At 48.2% G+C, this 20,179-nt stretch overlaps 1 protein-coding gene across 3 annotated transcripts in view; it reads right to left on the minus strand.

Moving 5' to 3' along the window:
• USP16 (ubiquitin specific peptidase 16) overlaps positions 1 to 20,179 on the minus strand; it is a 351,578-nt gene that overhangs the window by 236,549 nt on the left and 94,850 nt on the right. For all 3 annotated transcript variants that reach the window (XM_086934020.1, XM_086934021.1, XM_086934019.1), the window contains exon 4: positions 17,344 to 17,447. In XM_086934020.1, the coding sequence (XP_086790146.1) occupies positions 17,344 to 17,447 (104 nt within the window). The remainder of the gene's footprint in view (positions 1 to 17,343; positions 17,448 to 20,179) is intronic.

Below are 20,179 nucleotides of genomic sequence, written 5' to 3' on the forward strand. Positions count from 1 at the left end.
ACACTGGTGCCATTGAAACTAGGGCCCTGAAAGGGGATGACCATAACCCTAGATATCGGATCGCAGAATGAGGAGGATGGGTGGGGCGGTAAGGAATCTAATACTAACTACTGTTTCTTACAGATATATCGTTACCGAAGGTAAGTAACTTGTTCATCTGAAAGAAACAGGTTAGTATTAGATTCCTTACCTTAGAATAGATACCCCAGCAATATCAACCCCGGTGGTGGGTCTGCGAACCAATAATCACACCAGAAAGTCGTGGAGGACGGAACGGCCAAAGAAGCCATCCCTCCGGACTTGGCTGTCCAGGCAGTAGTGTCTTGCAAACGTGTGCAGCGAGGCCCACGTAGCTGCCTGACAAATGTCCTGCAAGGGGACTCCCCGACCCAGGGCAGTAGTAGCCGCCGCGGCCAGAGTGGAATGGGCCCTCAGCCCAACAGTAGGTTCCTTCTTTACCAAGGAGTAACACGCCTTGATACACAAGACGACCCACCGAGAGATGGTCCGCTTGTGTACCGCCCTTCCCTTCTTAGCGCCCACGTAACCAACACAGAGTTGGTCATCCACCCGGAACTGGCGTGTGAGATCCAGATGGAATGAGAGCGCACGTTTTAGGTCCAGACGGTGGAGCCGCTCTTCCTCCTTTGAGGGATGCGGAGGCGGAAAGAAGGTGGGCAAGGTGATAGACTACCCGATGTGGAAGGCCATGACAACCTTGGGCAGGAAAGAGGGTCTTGTCTGCAACACAACCTTGTCCGGATGGACAGAAAGGAAAGGAGGTTTGGATGAAAGAGCTTGGAGCTCACTCACTCTCCTGGCAGAGGTGATGGCAACCAGGAAAGCAGTCTTCAGAGTAAGAAGGCGGAGAGGACAGTTGTGAAGTGACTCAAAGGGAGCGCACATCAGATAGGTAAGAACCAGGTTCAAGTCCCACTGAAGCATCACTAAAGGAACAGGTGGAAACGAGTGTGTGATGCCTTTCAGAAAACGAGTTACAATAGAGGACTTGAACAAAGAAGGTTGATCAGGCAGCCTTAAAAGGCTGAAAGGGCAGAAAGGTAGCCCTTGATAGTGCCCAGAGCAGAGCCCTGCTGGGCAAGAGAAAGAAGGAAGAGAAGAACCTCAGAAAGAGGAGAAGAGATAGGATCCACAGCCTTTGCTGTGCACCATGCCACAAATCTGTTCCACCTGCAGGCGTATACCGACTTTGTGGAGGGACGCCTGGCTGCCAGAATGACATTACAGACTTCAGGAGGCAAGTCAAATGGCCTCAACTGTCACCGCTCAATCTCCAAGCATGGAGGTGGAGACTGGACAGGTTCGGGTGGAGGACCGTCCCCTGCTGCTGCGACAGAAGGTCCTCCTGAAGATGCAGACGAACCGGGGGATCGACTGACATACTGAGTAGCTCGGGATACCAGTACCTTCGTGCCCAGTCCGGAGCCACAAGGATGACTTGGGCCCAGTCACGTTTGATCTTCTTCAGCACTCTGGGCAGTAGTGGTATAGGCCGAAAGGCGTACAACAGACCGCAACTCCACTCGCGACGAAAAGCGTCTCCGAGCGAGTGCCGCCTTGGAAATTCCAACGCGCAGAACTGATTTATTTTATTTATTTATTTATTTGCTTCTATAGCGCAGGAATCGAGCCCGATTGGGTTATCTCCGCGCTTTGACTGCAACAACAGGTGGTGAAAACTACTTTACAGATAACCTGAGAATGCAAGAGGGGACAGCCATTAGTTATATCTCCATAAACAGATTAGTTTTTAACATTTTCCTAAATGTAAGGTGATTGGAGGTCTGTCTGAGGCTGAGCGGCAGGTTATTCCACAATGTCGGCCCCACTGAGGAGAGGGCTCGGCCGCCTTGTCTGGTCTTTTTAATAAAAGGTGGTTTAAGCAGGAGTTGGTTACTTGACCGTAGATCTCGTTCGGGTTTATAAGGCTGTAATAGTTGAGCTAGGTAGTTGGGGCCGTTTCCAAATAGACATTTGTGGACAGTACAGCAGATTTTAAATTTAACCCGTTGGCGTATTGGGAGCCAGTGTAGTTCTCTCAACAGGGGTCCAGAAGATGTTCTTGGGGGGGGGCATTCAGAATCAATCTGGCCGCCGTGTTCTGGGCCACCTGCAGTCGATTGATGGCATCCTCATTGGCTTGTATCAGAAGCCCATTGCAATAGTCAAGGCGACTTATTACAAGGGCTTGTACCAGGGTCTTTCTGTAGGTGTCCGGTAAAAGAGGAAAGACTCGCCTGAGTAGTCCAATGGTGTGAAAACAGGCTCCTGCAATTACATTTGTGTGATCTTTTAGGGTTAAGTTTTGGTCCAGTTTCACACCCAGATTTTTGATGGTTGGTTTTGGGGAGGGTACAGGTCCCAAATCCTGGGGCCACCAGTCAGGAGACCAGAGCATGCTAGCTTTCCCAAAGAGCATCACTTCTGTCTTCCCGACATTACACTGGAGGTAATTGGAGGCCATCCAATTGGAGAAGGCCCTCATACCTTCCGCAAAGTTTTCCCTAACATTAGAGTTAGGGGCATGGAAAGGGTAGAGGAGTTGAGTGTCGTCGGCGTACGACACTGGTGTGAATCCGTACTTCCTCACAATCTCAGCAAGGGGTGCCACATACACATTAAATAATGTGGGGCTTAGGCATGAGCCCTGTGGCACCCCCTTAGTGAGCGCCCTGGAGATGGAATGATAGGGGCCCAGGCTGACAGATTGTGAGCGGCCAGAGAGGAAGCTTTCCAGCCATGCAAGCGCTTGACCTCTAATGCCCACTCCTTGTAGTCGGTTCAACAGGATTTTATGTGATACAGTGTCAAAAGCAGCTGACAGGTCTAACAGCACCAGAATCATCGAGCCTCCTCTATCCTGTGACATCTTGATGTTATCGGTCACGGAGAGGAGTGCAGATTCGGTGCTGTAGTTGGGCCTGAACCCAGATTGAGATTGGTCCAGGCCCCCTGTCGCTTCTATGAAACTGGAGATCTGGGTGTTAACAAATTTCTCAGCCAACTTGGTCAGGAGGGGCAAAAGAGAGATGGGGCGGAGGTTGGAAAGTTCCGTCCAGGGAGCGGTGGTGTTTTTGCGTATCGGATTCACAACTGCCTCTTTCCACTGTTGCGGGAGTTTACCTTCTTTGAAAGAGAGATTGAGGATTTTTGTAATGATTGGGCATAATGATCTGCTCAGGCTGTTGGTTAGCCTAGCAGGGAGAAGATCATGAGGGGAGCCAGATTTCATGTTGCTCAGAAGTGTAAGTATTTCGCTCTCTGTGATGACATTGCATGTTCTCTTCTGTGGCGAATAGATCTAACCAAGGCTCTCCCCACTGCAGAAAGAGACCTTGCGCCACGTCCGAGTTCAGACGCCATTCGTGATCCATCCTGCACCGGCGGCTGAGTTCGTCCGCCCTGGCGTTCGGAGAACCTGCCAGGTGTTGAACCACCAGGTTCACGCCCTGACGTTCCAGCCACTGCCAGAGGCGCAGAGCCTCCTGGCATAGGGTCCACGACCCCAACCTGCCCTATTTGTTGCAGTACCACATGGCGGTGGTGTTGTCCGGTAACACCTGCACTACACTCCCCCGGACAGAGGGGAGGAATGCATTCAGTGCTAGACGAATCGCCCGCAGCTCCAAAAGGTTGATATGGAGCCGGGACTCAGCCGGAGACCAGAGGCCTCTGATCTCCGCCTCTCCCATGTGGCCTCCCCAGCCCTGGAGGGACGCGTCCGTCACAACCACGTGCTCCGGTTGGGGAAGGGAGAGGGATCTGCTGCTGACCCAATCGTGGTCCGTTATCCACTACTGCAGCTGTCTCGCAGTGCCCTCCGAGATCAGGACATGGTCGGATAGGTTGCCCTGATGCTGGGCCCACTGAAACTTCAGGTCCCACTGCAGAACCCGCATCCGCCACCGGGCGTGATGCACCAGAAGGATGCAGGAGGCCATCAGCCCCAGAAGCCGCAGCGTCAACCTGACCGAGACCCGGGATAAAGGCTGAAAGAGTGGAATCAGAGCCTGAATATCCCGGACCCGCTGTTCGGGTGGATAAACCCGAAACTGCGCCGAGTCGAGGACCGCTCCGATGAAGAGGAGCTTCTGAGAGGAGCACAGGTGTGACTTCGGCACATTGATGGAAAACCCGAGCTGGTGCAGGAGGTCTGCCGTAGTCTGGAGGTGGCTGACGACTGTCTGGGGCGAGCCCGCCTTCAACAACCAATCGTCGAGGTAGGGGAAGACTGAAACCCCCTAACCTGCGCAGATGAGCTGAGACCACCGCCATCACCTTTAAAGAACACCCGTGGGCCGCTGGTAAGGCCGAAGGGGAGCACGGTAAACTGAAAGTGCTCGTGGCCTACAGTGAACCGCAGGTAGCGCCGGTGAGCCGGCAGGCCGGGGATGTGGAAATAGGCGTCCTGCAAGTCCAACTCTACCATCCAGTCTCCTGGGTCCAGGGCAGCTAGCACCTGAGCCAGTGTCAGCATTTTGAACTTCTCCTTCCGGAGGAAGCCGTTGACGTTCCTGTAGGAGCTAGCACCTGAGCCAGTGTCAGCATTTTGAACTTCTCCTTCCGGAGGAAGCCGTTGACGTTCCTGTAGGAGAGTAGGGTCTGCAATCCTATGGTAGCCCCAGATTTTTGCTTTTTGCTTCACTGGTTTAAGACTTTCCCTGGCTGTGGGCCTGCTAATCAGACCCACAGCCTAGCTATTGTCTCTCTAAATTGACACCCATGTACTTTAGGTGCATTTACCAATTGCTATTGGGTCACTCTTGTAAGTCCTTGTACAGTGTACCATAGGTACCCAGGGCATAAGTGTACTCAAGGCCTTCCAGGGGCTGCAGCATGTATTGTGCCACTCCTGGCTGGCCATCTAAGCAGACACAACTGGCTGGTAACACAGCTGGGGAAAGGTGGTGTAGTCACCCTTTGCTTTAGATATAGTATACCTATATCTAAACCTAAAATGGACACATATACTCCTATAAGTCACTCCTATGGCAGGCCTTAACAATCCTGGAGGCAGAGTGCTTGGAATTATGTGAGATGGTTCTCTAGCATGAGCTGAGCCTGTCTGCAGCTTTCGGAACCAAGTCCTTTAGCTGTTTCCATGATACCGCTATACCATATACTCTTAAGTGCATTATAATCCTCGCGGTTATTGCAAACTTTGGCATAGCATTATCAAAACATGTCGAGCAAGGTGTTATACGAATTGGAATACTACCCCCTCGCCAGTTCTGGCGACAGGGGTAGCATTCCGCCCTAGAGGGACACGACATGTATGTAACTGTGAACCCCGGTTAAAGTTAAACAGAGCCTCAGCATCACAAAATGGATGCTGCCACCACAGACACGAGTCTGACCTCCTGCTGCTGGGAGTCCTTCCAGCGAGGGAGGCCTGGACAAAGGGTTTCCTGCCTTGGGAGGTGCTAGTACCACCCCAGACAGGATTTTGTGTATTGAGGTAAGACAGGCTGAAAGGAATGAGACATGCCTGGGGCACACAAGGTGTCCCTGTGCATACCCCGTTTCAAACCAGTTGCTAGGGCACTCCAGCCCCATCTCTGGCGCGAAACCGGACAAAGGATAGGGGGTGTAACCACCCCCCTTTCCTGGTCCCACCCATAGGAGGGACCTAGTCACAGTACAGCCCCCTTTAGGAGAATAAAGGTAGGAGCTGGTCCCATTCCAAATTAGATTAATCCTGAACAACTTTACAAGAAGAAACTCTGGACTTCCACGTTCTGCTCCACAGAAGACTGAAGAAATCTCCCTTGTGGCTAAGGAGTGACCACCCTGCATAAGCAGGCACCATCAAGCGCCCTTGCGGTTCACTTTGTCATCCTTCTTCCTGAAACAGAGCCCGACGAGATCCGGACTTCCAGACCTCTCCGACCTCTACCTACATCTGCAGCACAGCTGAGATCCGTGGGCGCGACGAGACACGTCGGACCGGCCATCTTGGAGAAACTGCACTTCGCTTCCAGCACGACTTCAGAGGCATCCTCGAGAAAGTGCTTTGGGGATTGAGAAGCCCCAGCCCCGAGCAGCTCCTGCACAGAAGATCAGCCCTCCAGCATCCACGAGATCTGCGTGGGGCCCTTTTGCTTGATTGCTGCTCGACGCGTTGTCTGGTCACTTGCCGGCTGGCTAGTGACCTCCTAGACGACGATCCACGAAATCTACATCGCTGGTCTGGTTGATCCAGACTGGCCCTTGCTTCCCTACAAACGAGAAGCACCCCGGACCCTCCTGGTCCGCACCAGATGCCTTTTCCACCCACCGCGTGGGTTGCCTTTGCCAAGGCCTGTTGACGCCGAATCGGAAACCAACACCGCCGACAGCGAGAGCCTGCGTGGGACAGCTCATGCCTCCATCCTGTTCGTCGAAGACACCTCCTGGTCCACGTGGCTGCAGAGTCAAGCATCCACTATTCACCTGATCGCGACAGCAGCATCTGGTTCCTTCCTGGTTCCACTCCAGTCACTGGCTAGTGACTTTGAACATTGTCCCCTATGCTTTCAGGTCTCCATCTTCCTCGATCCACCCTTGGATCGCACCGGACATCTTCCTCCTGGTCGCCTGCAGCATCTTTCTTCAAGGCTCCATAGACTTCAACGCGGAAACCCGACACACTTTCACACCTATGCACCCGCAGCCCGTGGGTGAGGTAACGAGAGCATTTTGGTGCTCAAGGGTAGATTGACTCTCCTAGTGTCCAGGTATCCTGTCGTTTTAGTCGTAACTAGTTGGAACTGTCTTTTACTTACCTTTTTCGTAATTTGTTCTGCCCATTGACTTTGTTTCGCATCTCGCTTGTGAGTTCACACTCTGCACACGCTTCCCGTGGGCCTCCTACTACTTACCTAAGGTTAGGGTAATGTAGTCCCAGCGATCCTACAGCCTCTGGGCATCTTCATTTCCTCGATCGATTTCCTTATACCATATACTTAGTATATGGTTTGTCGTGCACCATTGTAATTTGTGCAACTTAACGTATTTTTCTTAAGAGTCTTGTCATGTGCTTAGCCCTCTGATCTCATAAAGAGTTATTTATTTATTTAAAACATTTATAAAGCGCAGCTGTCACCTTACAGGTATCCTGGCGCTGAGATAACTCCTAAGATAGATGCACTGAGAGACAACAATAGAATAGCCAGCAATTAACCTTTAGGAAACAGCCAGGTTTTGATCCGTTTCCTCAAAGGGAGAAGTTCTCTTATTTGGCGGATGTCCAGAGGCAAGCTATTCCAAAGTTTGGCCGCTGCAACTTTGAAAACTCTCCCTCCGGTTTTGACCTTTTTAAATCTCGGTACTTTGACAAGACAGGCCGTTGTAGATCGGAGGGCTCTGGTTGGAATGTACCATTCAAACATAGATTGCAGGGGGCCAGGCCCGACTCCATGCAGGGCTTTAAAAACAAGACAGAGAGATTTGAAAGCAACTCGCTGTTTCATAGGGAGCCAGTGAAGCTCGGCCATTGCCGCAGTGGCCGAAGATCTCCTTGGCCAGCCCAGGGCCAATTTGGCAGCGGCAGTTTGAACTCTTTGGAGTCTGTCTAACAGCACAATGGGGCCTCGAGCAGCAGCGCATTACAATTGTCAAGGCGACTAAGAATGGTGCACCTGACTATTAAGGCCCGGGCCCGTAAGGGAAGGAGTGGCAAGATCTTACGAAGAGAGCGAATGAGGGCCGGGCAGGTGGACACTGTTTTCGCAGCCTGGGCTTCCATACTGAGTTTGTTGTCCATCATAACACCCAGATTGCAGACAGTGGTGACTGGCTGTGGCTTATCCGGACAGTGGTGACTGGCTGTGGCTTATCCGGAGTTCAGAGGTGTTTTGTTAGTAATAAATATCTTGTTTATTTTCATAACAACCTGTGTGGTGTCCTTTCATTTGGTATTCAAGGGGTTATATGTGGTAAAATAGCTGGCTTCACATGCCAAAAGAGTTTAGCCTAAGACTGCTTTGTCCATGCTACCATTAGGATAGCTGGTCTATAAGGTTGCCTTACAACCAATCACCATAAGGGTTGTTTGGACTGATACAAGGTGATCACTAGAACTAGTGAGCATCATATATCAGGCCAACTTCTCACAGTTCCTTAGATCCAAGATAGGGCGTAGGCCCCCTTTGCCCTACTTGGGTACCAGAAAGTAGTGGGAGTAGCAACCACACCCTACTTCTGGCCCAGGAACGCGCTCGATGGCCCCCTTGGCCAAGAGGGCCGTAACTTCCTCCTGCAGAAGTCGCAAATGATCCCCCGATACGCGGTGGTATTGCGGTGGCATGGCTTGAGGGCTCGCCTCGAAGGGGAGGAAGTAGCCCCTTCGGACGATTTGCAGCACCCAGCTGTCCGATGTGACAGTGCGCCAGTGGTGGAGGTGATGGCGAACTCTGCCCCCCACTGGCGTCACATGGGCCTGAAAGCACGGACTAGGAGGGTTTTGAGGCGGATGCTGCGGGGGAAGGTGTGGACTGACCTCGCCGTTGTCCCCGACCGCCACCACAGCGGTTTCCACGGCCGCCACCGCGTTGGATGTTAGTCTGCGGTGCGTGGCTGGCAGCACATGTGGGGGCGCCCCTTCCTTGGCCACGAAAGGAGCGAAAGACACTCGTTTGTTGGTGCGGGGCCGAGAGGCCCAAGGACCTGGCCGTAGCCCTGGAGTCCTTAAAGCGCTCAGGCGCATGGTCTGCCTTGTCGCCAAAAAGGCGACGGCCATCAAACGGCATGTCCATGAGTGTATTCTGGACATCGGCCGAAAAGTTGGCAGACCTCAACCAGGCGTGGCGACGAATCGCCACCGTCATTGCCATCGCTCTGCCCAGTGAGTCGGTGGTATCCAGCCCACACCGGATAGAATACCGTGCCGCATCCCGGCCTTCCACAAGGGCCTGGCCGAGTTTGGCCCGCACCTCCAACGGGCACTCTGGCAGCACTTCCGCGACCGTGTCCCACAGAGAGTGGGTGTAGCGACCCAAGAGGCATGCGGTGTTGGAAGACCGTAGTCCCAGACTCAGGGAGGAGAATACCTTCTTGCCGTACTGCTCATACCTCTAGGGTCCCATTCGACGGAGCCGACGGGAATGCAGTCTGGGAATTGGAGGCCTGGATGACCAGGCTCTCGGGGGTGGGGTGGGTGGACAGGAAACATGGGTCGCCCGGGGCCGGGCGGTGGCGTCTGGCCACGTTCCTATCTACAGGCGAACCTGTAGCGGGCCTGGACCAAGTGCCCAAAAGAATGTCTGTCAAGGCCTTATTAAACTGCAGCAGAGGCTCAGCCGAGCTTGACTGCGGTTTAAGGACCTCAGTGAGGAGGTTAGTCCTCACAGCCGCGACGGGGAGCTCAAGGCCCAAGGCCTCAAGAAAAAGTTTAGTCAAAAAATGACTAAGGTATCACTTTTTCCGGATCTGCGCTGCTGGCACGGAAAAAAAGAAGAACTGACGTCAGCACGCGGAGGCAGCGTCTTAGTACTCCAGGCGACAGACACGGAGCCGCAGACGACGCCTACCGACGCGCAAGGGTACTGTTACGCAAAAATTTCCGGATCCAGTCTGACGCCTAAGGTAAGGAATCTAATACTAACCTGTTTCTTTCAGATATCCTTATTTTATATATATGGAAATGTACGTATATTAAGCCATCTCATAAATATGTGCATCGGAATATGTAGATTTTGTTGTTGATTTTTTGTCCTCATTCGCTGTCAATCTCACTTCAAAATCCACCCTGGGTGTCTGTGCTCACACTCATGACACAAAGGAATGTAGGCTATTGGAATGGAGCCCCGCCTACTAGTACTAGACACTCCCTGGGTATCAATGAAGGATCCACCGAGATACCCCTTCCGCCAAGCTCAAGAGCAAGATGACTTTTGCCGATAATCCGCCACAATACCTGGCAGCACACGGCTTAGCCCGAAGAGTATTAACAGCATAATCATAGGACTTAGGGGGGGGGGGGGGGGGGGGGGGGGAAGGAAAACCACGATTTTACCTCGACGTCTAAGAGTCCCATCTAAGTTGCAGAGAATTCCAAAATGCCTTCTTCTTGCTACTACCCTGTCTGGCTAGATCCAATTTGGAGACTGCCAAAACTGATGACTGCCAATCAGCAAAGGTGGGAGGACTAGATTCCGTCCATTTTATACAAATTTGCCTCCTGGCTAACAGAACAGAATAGAAAAGTAGAGCTTCAGCAAGACCAGTGATGTTTTCTGCGAGACCAAATATTATTAAAGGTAGATCTATATTGATCGCGCAGCCTAATACACTTGTCAGAAATTCTTCAACCTCCCGCCAGAACGTAGCAAGTGAAGGACATTCCAAAACATATGTATATCTGAGGCGGAAACCAGGCCACATTTTTTACAACTGCTTGCTACCCGATCTGAAATTTTTGTCAGTTTATAGGGGGTAAAATAGGCCCTGTGGATGGTGAACAGGTGGTTTCTTCTTAGCCAGGCTGGTTTCACAACTTCATATAAGATCAACTTCATATAAGATCGTACATGATTTCTGCCACAGTTTAGCACAGTCCTGTGTGGGCAAAGCCCCCCCACACCCCATAGTTCCTCAGCACGCTTAAATTCACCATCTACTTCTTCCTGCAGGTTAAGGTACCAAAGCGAAATTTCTTACTTCCCTGGGGGTTTTATCACAAGCTGATGTTCTAAACTGCTTCCACACCCCATGGCTCGCCTCCGTGGGTGAGATTAGACCCAACTTGCAAGTTGATAATGCTTAAACCGAGAGAGTCCTCCCCCGACCCTGTCCTGGAGATGTTCCCAGGGGATAAGGGTGCCTCCATCAAGGAGGTCTCCCCACACCAATAACCCTGCCTCACTTAGAGGTTTTGCCAGACTGCTCCTTATGCACTCTGGGATTCCAGGAGAATTCCAAAGGGGAGCCAAGCTGGAAAAATTGCCGAGCCCCACTGCTCCCCTAACTTGGGCCCAGGTTTTGGCTACCCCCTGAAGAACCTTCTGCCTGATTTTTTTTTTTAAACTTCGGGTCCCCGAATTTAAACAAAAAACCTTCCTCAGAGTTTGGCGCCGCTAAGCATAGCCAAAAACATCCTCCCGCACCAGTATCTATGGGCATTCTCAATAACATACGTGAATGTGAGAGTTGGAAAGCCCAAGCATACAGCTGGAGTTCTGGTAAGGCCAGGCCACCCTTTTCTCTTCTCCGCCCCAGCTTTTTTCAGGCAATCCTAGATGCCTTAGATGCCCAGATGAATGAATTAATGTCACTCTGAAGCTTCGCTATCGTGGATTTTTCAAAATAAAGAGGAATACAATTAAAAAGAAATATAATCTTTGGGAGTATCGTCATCTTGATCAGATTAGTTCTTCCAGAATTGACAATGGAAGGAAAGCCCAGGATTTCATAAGCCTTCTACATTCCTTTGCCACTATATCTGGGTTGATCTCAGCAATCTTTGTGATGTCCTACACCACATGGACACCCAGGTATTTTATTTTGGAGCTAGGCTGGTAACCTTGCTGTGTATCTGCCAGATTCCAGGTCATAATTTCGGTTTTTGCGGCATTGATCTCATATCCAGACACAGAGCCAAACTCCCGCGCCAAACTGATGACTGCTGGGAAAGCGGACTGTAAGTCCGCGGAAAAAAACAAGATATCATCTGCATACAGGGCTACCTTCCTCTCCCGCTCCTCATATTTGAATGGCTGTATATTAGGATCCGCCCTAAGCCCTTGGGCAAATGGCTCGATGTAAAGATCAAATAGAAGAGGGGAGAATGGGCAGCCCTGCCTGGTTCCTCTTGTGATCTTAAAAGAGTCTGTAATATTCCAGTTAACCAACAGCCTAGCCGTGGGGTTCGTGTAAATCAACTACACCATATGACAGAATTTTCCTCCTAAATTGAACTTCTTCAAGGCCTCCGACAGGTAAATCCAATTTACTCTGTCGAAGGCCTTGGTAGCATCCAATGTCATGGCTGCCAATGGAAGGGAATATCGATAGCACCAATAAGTTCATACGTGAGATCTGAGAGCTGCCGGTTCCTAACAAAACTTTTCTGATTTAAATGAAGGACATCCCCCACAATAAGACCCAATCTTGCTGCCAAAATAGAAGTGAAAATTTTATAGTCTACATTTAAAAGCGAAATGGGTCTGTATGATCCACAACTTGACGGGGTTTACCGGGTTTTAGTATCTACATTTTAGGGCCAAGAAGTTGGGAGCCCTAAACCAGCCTCCAGCACATAATTAAACAGCTGCGTTAAGACGGGGATGAACTTCTCTCCCAACATCTTATAAATCTCTGCTGGAAGGCCATCAGGGCACGCCGCTTTCCCGGACTTCGAACGTTGAATGGCGTCTCTAACCTCAGTTTGAGTAAAGGCTTGATCCAGATGTTGTTGTTGGCCCTGTCCAAAAGAGGGAAGGGGAATATCCCATAACCAGTTTTGAACACTGGCAGCATCTAACCTTTTATCCTCACAATATATCTCTTGGAAGTAGGTCTGAAATGCCTGACTGATTTCCCCGTCCGAGCGGAAGATCTTATCTCCGTTAGTAATCTCATTAATGTGGTTTCTTGCCCAATTCCAGGCAAGGAGTTTGCCTGCCCTCTCCATATTCGAAATGGGCGATTTCACTAGCCTCCCATCTACGGATAAGCCTGGACTGAAGGATGCTTTCTAGTTGCCCTTTTAAGTTATCCCATTGGGCTCTCCATTCTTGCTGGGCTTCAGGCGAGGCTTTAGGGGATAGTTCAGCTTCTAGATCTTTCAACTTCCCCTCAATGGAAGATACCTCCTCTTTATATATTTTATTCCTAAAGCTTACCCTGCAGGTGATTTGACCCCGCAGAAAGGCTTTAAAAGAGTCCTGCACATTTAATATTGATGCGGACCCCAGATTTATATCAAGGAAGACTTCAGTTTCCTGTAATAGTAAAACTTTTTCTTCCTCCACCAGAAGAAAAGATCGATCAAATGACCATGTACGGATAGGCCCTGCTGATGGACTAACCAGACGTAAAAGAACCCCTGAGTGATCGGAAAGATGATTAGCCAGATAAGTGATATTGTTAACTCTATTTCTCAACGAGTTACTTATCAGCATGTAATCGATTCTGGATTGGTGCCGATATTTATGGTTCCTAAACGATACCCCAAGCTGCAGGCCTGATCTTCCCTCCATATATCCAAACGAGAAAATTGCTGCATTGCCTCTAAAAGGAGGTCCCGTGATTTTAAAGGGGCTGCAGCTTTGCTATTTGGAGTTTTATCTAGGCTGGGATTTAGAACTATATTAAAATCTCCAGCCATAATTATTGGCTCAGGAAAATCCAATAAATGGAAAAAGATGGTCTTAAGAATAGCGGTATCATCTTGGTTGGGTCCATAGTAGCCAACCAACGTATATAGGATCTCCAATATTTTAACTTTAACAATGACCCATCTGCCACCTGAGTCAGCCAATTGCTGTAGAACAATCGCTTGGGCTGATTTCTTAAAAATTGTAAGGATTCCTCTGATGTTAGCTGTCTGACTCATGCATACATATGAGCCGACCCACCTTTTATTTTTAAGAATGGAGAATATCTCCTCTTTCAGGAGATGTGTTTCCTGGAGGATCAAAACCTGAGCCGATGAATCTTGGAGATAGTGTACTATCCTATCCCTTCTTCGTTTGGTTCGCAGGCCATTAATGTTCCAGGACAAAATCTGTATGGGACTCATATTGTGTCAATCGGGAAGCCCAGCATCAAAACCGAGGACTGAATTCCAGCTAGCCATTGCCCACGGTCAATCCAGCCTAACTCCAAAATTCTCAACCAAACAGTGACGCAAGTACAGGCGACACAAAAAAACGGTGAATGAGGATTTCTTTTTTGTTTTTTTCCCTGCCACACCAGACTCCAACCCCTACCCGTGCCCACCCCTTACATCCCCCCTTCACTGGGAACCCATACCCCAATTATCTGGACAGATGGAGTCCAGGCAATTGCGTCCCTGAGGGTTCTGCCGAGCCACGACCCTAATAAACCAAACAAAACAAAATACCCAGAGAGAAATTAAAAGATAAAGAGGATACAAGGTAGGGAGGCCCTGACTATGCTTAAAAGCAGACAAGATTAAAGAGAGAGGGAGCACTCCTCACACCTCCACCCAGCCTCTCAAATCTAAAATCTCTTGTAACTTTAACTTCTCCATATGGGGGAAGATATCATCTCTCAGTCTGCCTTATGTCAGTATTAATCTGCTTGAAGTCCGCTTTTTAGGCCAACTATTGACCCCCTTTGCTTAAGGTGTTGAGGAGGTCATCCGCTTCCTGTACCGATCTTGTTTTGTGCATTTTATTATTATGCATCACCTTTAAGAAGGCCGGAAATTTTAATTGGGCTACTGCCCCTAACTTTTTAAACCCTTCCAGCCTCTAGCCCAACTCCCATTGCCTTTCCAGAGTACACCTAGAGAGGTCCGACCGAATCTCAAACGAAAATTCCTTTGCCCTGACTGATTTAACTTTTAGTGCTAAATTCAAGATCTTATCCTTTAAGGCAAATGTAAGGAAATTAATGAGGATTTTTCTAGGTTTAGGTCTGTTGGGATTCCTCCGAAAAGGGTCCCTGTGTACCCTCTGTATGTCCCGGCTAAGCTCTTCCTCAGAGCCTTCAAGGTGTAGAGAGATCTTAAGTAGAGAAACAACATAGGACCGGATATCAGAGCCTTCTGGTACATTCAATAAGTGTAAATTATTCCTGCGCGTGTTGTTCTCTAACTTCTCCACTCTATCGCGGAGTTCCCAATGTTCAGACTTTAAAAGTTCAATTTCCGACTTTGCCTGGCACAGAACTTCTTTCATTTCGCCCACTACGTCCTCTAGTGTTACAGTTCTGGAGTTTATAAGGACTACTTTTTTTCCCAGGGATTCACAGAAATTCCTTTTCTCCCCCTGGCTCACTGCAGATACTGCAAACCCCTTCTTTATATCTTCCATAGTGTAGGGAAGAGCTCTCCAAACCTACGGGCGAAGATAAAGCTGGCAGTGCCGGGAGAGACTCCTTTTCTCGTTCTTCTTCGGTACTGTTACTAGATACTCTTGGTAGCAATTGTAGTTGACTTGGAACATCAACCAACAGGTCATCACTGGGAGCACTCATACCTCCTGAAAGCACCCCGAATCACTATGTTGGAGGACCAGACCTGTTGCTTGAGGGACTAGATCCGTTGCTGTGGCTGATTCCACTGCTGTCTCCATCCCAATCCCTGGGACTGTGTCTAAAGAAGAGACCAGTGGCGTAGTCGATGGCATAGCGGAGATTGAACTTGCCAAGCACTGTCCCAGAGGTCCAGATCGTGCGCCAATGGCTAACACCTCTGGCTGAACCCTGAAATAACAGCGTAGTGATGGAGTTTCTTTAACCACGCTGCTAGCTGCCTTATTTTTTGACTGCTTGGGTTTAATAGACTGCCCTTTCACCTGGTTGAACTGAAAAGCAGAGACACTACCAATAGACTTGGTTCGTTCAGCTAAGGAGACCTGTACTCCACAGGAGGAGGAGAGCCCAGCAACAGTAGGGATTTGCAATACCTCAGCGTCAAGGGGACCCCTACCGATTATTATTTTTCCGGGGGTAACTTTAATGCTCTTTTTAATATTTGCATTAACTTTCTTATGACCCTCTGTGGCCCATATTGTTATTTTCTTTTGTCTTCTCCCAGCTTCTATCTGTGGGATTACAGCGGCAGGAGAGGTAACCTCTTGTGTATTAAGGGGAGGCTGGTAGCTACCAAAATGCTGCACTGATAAGGGAGCTGACCCCTTTACCCTTAATACACCTTCAATGCTTCTTTTTAATTCACCAGCAGCAACCCCCTCCCCACCCTCTCTGACCTTACTGCCGACTCCCTCTTCCTCCTGCTCCTGTCTTTGCTCCTGCTCGCAGCCATCGTCCAAGTACTTCCCGCGTCGAAAAAAGTTGGTGATATTGGCTTTATTGCCCCCCCTGAGGAGGCCCCGCGCTACTGCCTTGCGCCCCCTCCTGAGCTCCAGCGCGGCTTCCAGCATGCAAGGGGGGTGTAGGAAAACGGTTCCCCACCTCCTCTCTGCACACAGTGTCTCTCTCCACCGCAGTCGCCGCGAAAGAGCCACACCACAGATCCCAAACACCGGCTCAGGCCGGGAAAGGCCCTCCAGCAAGTACTCCGGCAGGTACAGCGTCCCTGCGTCTCCCCGGCACTGAAGAGCCGCACCACACACGATGAACACGAGCACCGGAGCGAACAGCGAAAAAGCACACCAGCAGAACCACCGACACTTAGGTAATGAACCCCTGCTCCTCCTCAGATCAAATACCAACTATTTTCTCTCGCCCGGGTCTCATCTTAGCCGCTGGTACAGGAGCTCCGGGCGCTAGCGGCTAACATGCAGCCGCCATGTTTCCCCGTGGATATGTAAATATTGTTGTATTAATCAATATGGATGTAGGCTTTGTATGGGAACGTACCTGCAAAAGTGTGTATGTAAATGTATGTGCATATGTATATGAATAAGGCCCAATACAAACATGTACACACACACGTCAATACATATATTATGAATAGGAGAATGCATGCATGTTTATGTATTAGATGTATACACTTATCTGGATATGTAAATATGCATATGTGTAGGTAGATGTAACTATGTAATGTACCTAAGCAGATCTATAATGTGTATATGTGTGTTTCTATATATCCATCTCCTTATTGCAACTTTATAAGTGTAGCGCTTACTACCCCGGACGAGGTATGATACATACATGAATACATTTACATGTGTGCATGTCTGTATATATTAATTTTTCTTTCAAAAAATAAAAACAGAAAGCCATAACACCACTGCTTTTCCCTACACTCTGACTCTTCCAAAACCTTTCTGACTAAAATCGACTCCCAAACATGCTTTTCAAACTCTTCTCACTTTCTATCCAATTCATCCAACTAACAGGTGCGCATGTCCACCACTCCCTTAACATCTCACATCTTCTTTTTATTAAGCATCTTCAATTAATCTTCCCTTTATAAATACACTTTATGAATACACTTCAATTAACATATCCATATTAAATAGCCTAGGGTAAATGCACATGATGTCAAGAGCACACACTTAAACTTAACACAACTGATCCTACAAGGAAAAGGAAGCACATATTTCAAATCAACTACTTATTTTCCTCTAACTATATACATATATATCTGCATACCCATGTAAAAGATATGGTTCAATTCTAAAGCATGGCTTATGTGCCTTAGTAGTCTTACTCATTTAAAGTATACTTACTCCGAGATAAACTCACCAGACACTCCAGTTGTCCACATTTAGAACCAAACAATGACAGTCTGACCGAGGCGTGTTATAATGCTGTAAGGCGTGCTTTTCTTGGGAATTTCGGTCACAGCCCTGCAAGAACAATTAATGCCACAAAATATATTTAAAAAACAAAATCGAAGTGTAAAGAATATTTTAAACTATAACTGAATAGCCATTAAATCATTACTTGTTTTAAGCTTAACATATTACCCAATAACTATATGTTGAGTAAATATTTTCTGTAAATTAAAGAAAAAGACAATAAAGTTAATATTGTTGGTGCTCATACGCACTTAAAACAATACACTACGATGCACATCACTCCTCCCCCATGGTAGGCCCACCTCAAATCCCCATCATGGTAGGCCCACCACTAATTCCCCTTCACCCCCCCCCCCCGGCCCCTCCCCACCCCAAATGGTTACACATTCCTAAGGCAACCTCCCTCTCAGGCTTCATGCACTGTCAACATAATTTTATGAAAAGCCTTACTAATCCTAAACCCAAAACCCCAAAGGGACTAAACAACTTTCACTCATTCTAAAACCCCATAAGCCCTCAGAATGCATTAAGCGGTCCACATCGTATCTCCGTAAGAGCTGATGTATGTTAAATAAACTCCCAGGGGCAGCTCGGCACCCCATGTAGTCTTTCTTGGGGTCTTCACTTTGACAGCAACAACTATTTCCTCACTATCTAGTACAGCACCTAGGGTCTCGCCCAATTTTGTGAACGCACGTATAAACGTTTTATTCCCTCAATATGTCAAACGTGTTTTGAGAGGTTGGATTTATGAGTTAATTGTGTAACAAAAACCCTCATGACTGCCCTTTTGTGTATGCAAATTGTTCCTGTAACCTAGTTTGGGAAATCCAAAGTAAAAATCCCCATCAATGTAAAGTAATGGTTAGGACCCTCGCTTAAAGCTAGATCCAAATTCACTAGACACAGACAGTCATTTTTTTTTAAAGATAATATAGGCTGGGGACGAAAATGAATACAAACTGACTCCATTATGATTTCATTACAAGACCGGAGGCTACCTTTATGCATATTCTTTTATTGCAACTCTTGACAGAAGCCCCTTTGAAGAATATCAACCATAAAAAATCCAGAACTGGAATTTAAAGAATCAATAAATGTCCCATGCACAGAACTCTCATCCTCTTTTAAATGCTGAACTGTATCTGATCCTTCTCTGTCCTCACGTTCCACTTATTCTTATAATGGAGTCGAGCTATCCTGGCTGAAGACGGCTGATAGCCAGAAACCGGTCCTCGGATGCTTGATTCTGGTCCTTGGAAGACACAGCTTGGCTGTTCTGGCTGGACTGTTCCCATGAGGCACATGGGAGACTGATTTGCATATGGCCATGTCTGAACTGGGGTGGCTTGGTGAGCAAAATAACGATGGATTAAACCCAGATCTGTGACTGGGGGTAATGGTTTGCCATTGTGCAACATTCCGTCCATCATCTTGTTTGTTTTGCTCCATCCAACCTCTGAGAACACGTTTGACATATTGAGGGAATAAAACGTTTATAAGTGTGTTCACAAAATTGGACGTGACCCTAGGTGCTGCACTAGATAGTTAGGAAATAGTTGTTGCTGTCAAAGTGAAGACCACAAGAAAGACTACTTGGGGTGCCGAGCTTCCCCTGGAAGTTTATTCAACATACATCTGCTCTTTCGGAGATACAATAATATTATGCAATAAAAGAACATGCATAATGTCAGCCTCTGCGTCTTTAATGAAATCCTGATTCTCTGGTCATGTTAATCTGAGAATCGCCATTCTCGCTCCATGTATCTATCTGCCAGTCCAATGTCCTAGGTGTGCTCTCAAGTGTCATAGGGATATTCATTTCTGGGGCTTGCTGGATGGTGCTCATCTAGGGATACATTTACCCCTCAGTTTAAATCATCTGGCCAAATCATTATAGGATATTGTCAAGAAGGAAACTATATTCACATACAATGCATGTATGTCGTGCATTCAACCATCAATCGGCCCTGTCAAATTAACCAACCAGCAGGGCATATCTACCAAACAGATCAAGTGCTAATTGAGAAATAAACAGACACCAGGATGATCCATATACCCACCCCTCGAAGCATGTATATTAGGTTACGATATAAAATGTGTCCTCTCCATCTTTTTGCTCTTTTTGTCCTCCAAAAATTGTGTTTCCTCTAGGAATTACTTGTATCCCATGATGTATAAAGGTAAGAGCCAGAGCATCAACTCATAACGTAGTGTGACATTCTGGGTGAAGAGCTTAACATACCTGGCCATAGATATGCCAAGTAAAGGAGTTGAGTGGACACAAAGTCACATACTTGGATGTACATTTGTATGCTAGCAATCCGAAAATGTAATATTGGTGTCCATATGCTCCCTTCAGCGTCACCTGCCTCAGTACTACGACCCCAATGGAATTGCAGGAAACAGCCATGGTTGACTAATGTGACACAGTACGCAACAGCACATAATTAACACACCTGTCTCCTTGCTTCCCAGCTCAGAATATGCCCCAAACCACAGCACAGCAAGAACCATAAGGGGACCAAGAAAACTAAATAGAAAGAAAAAAACTTTAATAAATCAACACCAATGTAGGAGGTGTCTCTATATCCTGGAATACGCGTATATTTGGTCGAGGTTCGGCATAATCCTATCAAACACCTATCACAGGCAGAGGTGAGAGGGTCAAGCAGGCCACTACATCCCCATCACTCAATAGAGAAGTGATAGACACATCTACTGTAATATCCCAGCTCAGCTTCCCTCGCCAAACACCTGGGAAGACCTGTCCATTGCAG

The sequence above is a fragment of the Lissotriton vulgaris genome, chromosome 8 (genome assembly GCF_964263255.1).
Source record: "Lissotriton vulgaris chromosome 8, aLisVul1.2, whole genome shotgun sequence".
NCBI classification, from domain to species: Eukaryota; Metazoa; Chordata; class Amphibia; order Caudata; family Salamandridae; genus Lissotriton; species Lissotriton vulgaris.